This window comes from Exserohilum turcica (genome assembly GCF_000359705.1).
Source record: "Exserohilum turcica Et28A unplaced genomic scaffold SETTUscaffold_12, whole genome shotgun sequence".
In the NCBI taxonomy this organism is placed as follows: domain Eukaryota; kingdom Fungi; phylum Ascomycota; class Dothideomycetes; order Pleosporales; family Pleosporaceae; genus Exserohilum; species Exserohilum turcicum.
Window position 1 is genome coordinate 3,003 of NW_007359937.1, and position 7,202 is coordinate 10,204.

The following is a 7,202-nucleotide window of genomic DNA, read 5'->3' on the forward strand; positions in this document are numbered from 1 at the left end:
GCTCCATAAGACGCTTGCGTTTGTAGTCAAGTCTCGCTAGATAAATAGACAAAGTATACGCAACTAAATGAAATGTTAGATATAAGTGTTATAAGTATAGTAGTATAAGTAAATTCGCTACTTTATATATTTGTTGTTGTGCTAATGCAACTAGTAGTCCGACGTTACCCCGGTTCTCTTAGCAACAGCGTTGCTGGGGTCAAGCCCTTGTCTGAATCTCACGCAACAACTAGTAGAAGATAGAAAAGAGAGATACCTGGGGGGCATCTAGAAAACTTTCCAAGATACCCCCATCGGGCGTTGTTCTGTTGTGTCGCGATGCTGTTGAGACTTTCTTGGTAACCCTAAACTTGGGGGTTAGCTTGGGGTTAAGCCCTAACCCTAACCCTAGATGCAGCGACTACCCCATACACTTGTATATACAACGCTGCGAGTTTCGCACTGCTATTGGGGAGACTGCAACAGACTTTCTTAGTCACTATATATGCTATGACACCCTCTGGGGCCTATATTGGGGTGTACTTGGGGTTAAGTCAACCCTAACGCTAAGCCTAAATAGTGCGGCTTATGGGTGTCAAAACAACGCGGGTTTGGGGGGTCAAAATGGCCCGATACGGGCAGAAACCCTAACGCTAAGCCTGTTTCGGCGCGGGTTATGGGATAACCCGCGCCTCATATTGGTTAGGGCTTAGATTGAAGGATATGCAAAATGACACTTCGAGATGGAGAGGGTGACGCCCACGTTTTCGAGCAGTGTCAGGGCGCGATCGAGATGTATAAGGTGGTCTTCCAGTGTCTGACTAAAGATAATGATATCGTCGATATAGACCAGGACGAATTCCCACAGGTATTTTTCAAATAGGTTCTCCATTCGATGCTGGAAAAACCCTGGCGAGTTCGCGAGTCCCATGGTCGATACGGTGAACATCTCATGCCCACGGTGTGCGGTAACGAAAGCTGTTTTCCACTGGTCTTCTTCCGCTATGTCCTGCTGGAAGAAGCTTTTGACGAAATTGAGTGATGTGAACACCATTGCTCCGCCCATGGAGGATAGGATCGTGTCTTGTTTAGGCAATGGGTACGCGTCAGGGATGAGTGCTTGGTTCACTTTGCGCATGTCGACTACCACTCTGGGTTTCTGGTTTTTCCAGACCACAAAAGCTGGTGCCGCGACTAGGCTGGGTCGTCCCAATGGCACCGGCACGATTCGTCCTTGTTCGCATAGTGGGTTTAGTACCTCGTCAATGGCTCGTTTGTCCCGTAGCGATTGCGAGTATGGCGCTTGCTTTAGTTTAGATAGGTCGCAACCGTCTCCAAACAGAATGGGCATTTTAATGCCGTCGTTGAAGCGTCCCAATTCTTTGCGGAACAATCGCGAATGTTTTTGGATCACGTATCGCACGCGTCTTTTGTAGTCTAGACCCCATTTGGTGCTGACGTCTGCTTTTTCCACTTGTGTGTCGTCGTCTGGCGGTGCGACGATGAAGGGGGCCCCGGTAGGTGGGTCATCCGGCTCTTCTTCTTCCGTGGGTATGGGCAGGCCCTGGAAAAGATGGTCCAATGAGAGGTAAATGTCCGCACTCCGCATTGGTACACTCGCCATTTCCAGGTAGCCCAGTTGTTGTCCACGATGCACTTTAATGTCGGTTTCGCCTAGGTTTGCGAATGTCACATAGGTCTTATCGCTATTCAGAAATTAATTTCCTGTTAACGCAAAGGTATTATTGGCTAGTTCGCAGACAGGGGTTAGAGTGAGGATGTACCTAGAAGTGGTTCAGGGTAAACGTCGTTTTTTGACGGCGATCTTCACACCCGTACCAGCTGGCACGATCACGTTCGCTGCTGCACTGATCACTGTACGCCTACGTCTTGGTTCGGGGGTGCAATGCAACTTGACGTAGTGTCCCTAGATGCGCAGTGCCGCAAAATCACCTAGCACATCATTAAACATGATATTGACTCCGTTTAGTCTAAGTATGTTATTGCCGATGATACATGGGACTGGCAGCTTGTCGACGACGTAGACTCGTCTGTAGAGCCTGATTATTTCGCCATCGACTGCTTGCATGGTCAAGGGGAAGTCTTCTATGTAATGCTCCGCAAAAATCGCGGTCGATCCGATACCAGTTATTTCCATTTGTTCATCCTTGCTCGCCTGCTTGATATTCACTCTTGGGTAGTGTTCAAGGTATTTTCGCTTAATAATGGATGTTCTAGCGCCGGTGTCTGGGACGAAGTCTATGGGGGTAAGATCCGGTGCTTGCATGTATGCTTTGGCTGGTTTCTCGTGTTAAAATGTTGAAATGAAGACGGAGTTGTGGAGGCGGGTGGCGTGATTAGTGTCAGTAAGTACATGTGGGGTATCACTATTGATGTCGGGTGTCTCCGTTGGTGGGGGTGGGATTGTTGGGACGACAGTATGAAGTTGTCTCTCCTCGGAGTCGCAGTCGTCCTTCTGTGGCTCTGCTACTCGTTTTCCGTTTGCATCGGGTTAGGACTCATGTCGTCGCTTCGCATGACCTAGTCCTCGTCATTGTGTGCGGAGTTAACTGCTCCTTTGTCTAAAAAGTTGTAATTGTTAAATTTGTCTATAAGGTCTATCATGAATGCAACACGTTTCTAACTAAATGATCTTTGTCGCGGTGGTTGGTCGGGACATTGGTAGTCCTTGTGTGATCCTCCACAGTGCCAGCATGGATACATCAGTGGGCGTTCCGCATCTTTGCCCATAATGCTCTTCAAGGCTAGTCAAGGTGGTTCTTGTTGGGATCTCTGGTTCGTGGACATGGGTTGCAGCGCTGGACGGGTCCCAAAAGGTCGTTCTAGGTCTTGGCGTTGCCGTGCCATCTCCTGGGCAACGAAACGGAGGCGCTTAGTAGCTTGATGTTTTTGTTGCTCAAAAGCGCGTCGGGCCGAATATTCCTTCTAGTAGCAGAGACTAACGAAGTCTTCCATACTTATGTAGGGGTTGATGGTGACCGCGTTCTGCAGAATAGGGTCCAGGTCGCGCCAGATTTTTTAAATCATGAGTAGCTCGTTCTAACTATCAATGCCTGCGTTGTAGAGTATAGTCTGCTTGTAAGTGATGTATTGTCGCACGTTGAGTGATTCTCGTTCGAACGAGTGTTTACATCTATTAGCTTCGTCTTTGGCAAGCAGATTGTCCTTTTGGAATTAGTGTCGCAGCGCGATAATCCATTTATTGATGCTAGTGGTCATGCGGTGTATTTGGCCATCAGACAAAGAACTGTACCAATCTACGGCGTCTCCCTTCATGCAGAGTGGGAGGACTTCGAGTACCCGCTGGTATCTGTAGAGGCGGACTCGGTGCTGGATCTGACGCACGTACAGGTGTACACTCGTGTTGTGCCCGTCGAAGGTGCCCATTTCTTCGGGTTTTAAGCGTCGTTGGCTGAACAGATCAGCTAACGGCTAGATAAGGTCTTGTCGCTGTCGGTGGTGCCGTCGATGGCCGCGTCGCGTCCGGTCACTCCCCGAGTCTAAACTTGATAGGTCAGATGGGCCGCCTTGCCTGTAACGGCTTCGTCGATGGGATCCTGGCATGCTCATTTGTCTAGGTGGTGGGACATACCGCGTATGGTCTCGTGGTGGCAAACGTACTGGCGATCGCGTTGGCGGGGAAAATTCGCGTCGCACTTCTTCGGTTTCCTCCGTGCGATAGCGTAACGCGGGCGTTTGTACTAGCCTTCTCTAGTTATTTGGTATCACAGGTCGAAGGTTAGGCGCCGTCTGTCGGGGTTCAGGTGGCGGTGGTGGAGAGGGTGGGTGATCGGCCTCGTCCTCATCTTCGTCTTCTGGTCCGTTCTCAAATCGTCGACGCCAGTCGTTCAGGTGCTGCATTGTAATCGGTCGTTTTGCTAGGTATTCGAGTGCGCGTTGATGAGTCTCCTCTTGGTGTTGTCTGCGCATCATTCTTCGGATTGCCTAGGCCGTCGCCAATTCTGCGTCCGTGAACTTGACGCGTTGTTTAAGACCTGGGAGTACCTCTCCTTGGTTTTGTCTCTAATTCATCTTAAGTAGAATTATGGCGTCTCTCCGGTATTGGTTAAGCGAGTACCGCTCCCCTTGAGGGTGGGCTGCCGTCCTGACTGACGACATGTCCGATGTGATTGTCCGAAGGGGTAGGCGTAGTCTTGGGGGATTAAAAGGGAGTTCCACGTATCTGACTGGATTTATAGGAAAGCGAGGAGGCTCTTCCACGACCAAGTGTGTATCAGAAGAACTAGGGGAGGAGCTGGGGGATTGGGCTGGGCTGGGGCGGGGGATACAAGAGTGCTGGTGCTCAGATACGGGATCAGTGCTGGGGATGTCTATGGGTTCTGATGAGTAGTGGGGTGGCTGGTATGTAAGTGGGGAGGGAGATGGGATGTGGGGAGTGGGATGGGGTGTGGGTTGGGGTAGGGAACGAGACGGGGAGGTGGTTGGGTGTCCTGAACTTGGGTCAGGAAAGGCGCCGGGTAGCTCCCGACTCTCGGTTGGCTCCCTGCTGCCTTGGTTGGCGGCCGCCTCTTCCCGGTCTTGACAGGGTTCACCTGTGACTTCCAGCGACCGCTTAGCCCTTGCACTTTGGGGAGTGGCACCCTTGCCTTTACCGCGTTGGCTTTGTCTGCCTTGCGATGAGGACGGAGGGTCGGCTGGCGATGAAGGTTGTAGTACTGATGAGCTCTGCTGTCTTCGCGGCAGAAGTGGAGGCTCGTCTTGACTGTCGATGCCTAGATTTGCAAGTTCCCGTTTGCTAATCTTTGGCATAGACGTCCTTCTAAACAGTTCAACAGACCTTGGGTCTGTCGACTGACAGGTTCACTGTAAATCAGGTATAGGTTAAGTCGTTAGTTTCTAGTGCGGACTTGGTCCTAATGGCTACGGCGAGGCCAGCGACTGGTGCCTGAGGTTGACTTTTTCCGGTCCGCGCAATGCGTTCGGGCGCTGCGCAATGCAGCCAGCGGGGCACTGCACAATGCAGATCAATGGAGAGAGCAGCTACCAGATGCAATGGCGCAATGCCAAAGCCAAAAGCAACAAGAACAAGACAAGTAGTTAGACAAGTATGCGTACAATAGTGGTGAGGCTACAGGCTACCCAGGTGGTGAGCTATAATACAGGCAGGGGAGCCAAGGCGCTAGCCTAATGGGGTAAGGCCTTGGCTTCCCATAACATATTGAGCCAATCCCAGAGCCGGATCGGAGGAAGTACCTGCCGCCCTTCAGCAGCTATTCGCCCGATGTTGGATCCAAATTTAGACCTGACTAGGATAGGTATATATTAAGACACTCCCTATAGCTAGCTCTGTAGACTTTTGATATCCTTTCGTACAAGACCTATAGGTGTTGACTTGAATCAAGGCCTGGTTGCTGTCCACCATGCACTCCCATATGCCTCTAAGTGACTCTTCCCGCTGATACTGATCCAAGTCGTCTTGCCTGTGTTGTTATAAAGAATATGTTCATCTTAATTTTAAGATTTATTATAATAGTTTACTTATTCTTATTTCTTATGATTTTTATTTTATAAATAACTACTCGTGTAAGGACACTATCCTAGAAGGCTTACCTTAATGGATCTTCTTTACCTTCTTGGCTATGTCTTATAGATTTAGCTTTTCTCCCCTGTTTCTTTAGCTGCTATTTGCTACTAGCCCTACTCCTTAGTGCCTAGCAAACAAGCAAATAGCTAATATGTAGCTAGATTTAGCCTTTAGGTATAATACCTTAGGTCCTTGCCTTAGTTAGCTCCTTTTTTACTATTTTATCTTTCTTCAATGATATGTTATTTTCACTCCTTTCTTGCCTGCTAGCTGCTCTGCATGTGGTCGACCTTACACTACCACGATCGAGTAGGGTTATTAGCCTAACTAAAGGCCCACACGATGTAGCGAGTAGCCTTGCATGCTAAGAATAATTAATTAGGCTATAAGGATGATAAATACTCTAACGCCACACTATGTCTCATTAGTCGTTCTCGTTATATAGAGGGGGATGTTAATGTAGCTAGATAGACGGCCTTCCTTTATTTTGCTTAAACTAATTACACACCACTCTAAAAGTGGTTAATTGCTCCATATAACCGCCAATATAGAGGGGATGCTATTAAAGAGTTGATAAACGACATTAACAAGACAACTAATAGCCAAGCCTAACACTATAGCAATTCTTTTTGGAGATGAGTCGACTTAAGTGATATTCACTAAAGAATCTTGAGTTTTATCTAATTACACCTCTTTTAGTGTGATAGGAAGTATTTCTCGATATCCAAAGCGTCCACCTATCTCCTAATATAGTGTAACTATCTGTACATTCATAGACGCCCCTTAGGATGGAAATGTTGCTACGGACGTGTTAAGACATGGGGTAGGATGCATTTAGATACGGTCAATTACGGAAGGCATTTTGTTGCTACTATGGAGTGTTTGCGTGCAGAGTACAGCAAAGATAAAGCACTAAAATAGGCAAGCATTGAGATAATGGCTATATTCAATTACTAATGGGAAGTCTTGCAGCCATATGCTAGTAAGTGGGCGAGAAAAATCTACCTTATTATAACTAGTTCATACTCGCAAGAAGCTTGATCGCGCAGGTGAAAGTTTATTCCACGACACTAACGCCTGGGTCACCCTAATAGAGATTTTCCTCAGCGTGCTGCAAGATGCTAGCTTAAGCACAATATACCTAATTATTGATGCGCTTGACGAATGCGTGACAGGCTTACTAACCCTAACCCTATAACGTGCGGGATCAGTAAGTGGGCCGGATCAGTTAGTGGGCCACCCCACCAAACCTCATGCGACGCTCCACGCCATTGAGCCACAACAACGCAATAATATTAGATAGAAATAAGAGATATTATTCTTTATCTAGCTCTACATGAAGTCTAAGTATGTCCTTGAACGTGGCACTTTGTACACGTTGGCGGCGCGCGCTAGCGTCGCTCGCCAGCCTGGTTCTAGTCACCCCCCATGACTACCCTTTCTGCCTCTGCAGCTATCTACTAAGCCTCTTGGACTCGGAGCACTCCACCAAAAGCAATATATTGACGCTACCAGTCCTGCTTTTGTCGCTGGCGCTAGACTTCTGCACGTAGCTTCTTATTCTCCTCTACAAGTATTGTTACTAATTGCATAGCAAGCTGAGCGCTTTTAGCAAGCTGGCGTATCGCAACGCTTGTTGGGACTCTCTGATCTCCGG

General features: G+C 48.3%; 3 protein-coding genes across 3 annotated transcripts; all 3 read right to left on the minus strand.

The window, feature by feature from the left end:
- Positions 1-1,906: 1,906 nt before the first annotated feature.
- SETTUDRAFT_37201 (uncharacterized protein) lies at positions 1,907-2,266 on the minus strand (the record flags this gene model as incomplete). The annotated part of the gene is made up of 1 exon (XM_008024250.1): positions 1,907-2,266. The coding sequence occupies one exon, from the start codon at positions 2,264-2,266 to the stop codon at positions 1,907-1,909; it is 360 nt and encodes a 119-aa protein (XP_008022441.1).
- Positions 2,267-2,794: 528 nt separating this feature from the next.
- Positions 2,795-3,614, minus strand: SETTUDRAFT_167385 (uncharacterized protein). The gene has a single exon (XM_008024331.1). It carries the CDS (start codon positions 3,385-3,387, stop codon positions 3,175-3,177), a length of 213 nt encoding a protein of 70 aa, XP_008022522.1. The 5' UTR covers positions 3,388-3,614; the 3' UTR covers positions 2,795-3,174.
- Positions 3,615-3,642: 28 nt separating this feature from the next.
- Positions 3,643-4,188, minus strand: SETTUDRAFT_167386 (uncharacterized protein; the record flags this gene model as incomplete). Its single annotated transcript, XM_008024332.1, has 1 exon — positions 3,643-4,188. A coding segment is annotated over exon 1 (218 nt), but the record flags the coding sequence as incomplete, so codon positions are not given.
- Between the last annotated feature and the right edge of the window lie 3,014 nt (positions 4,189-7,202).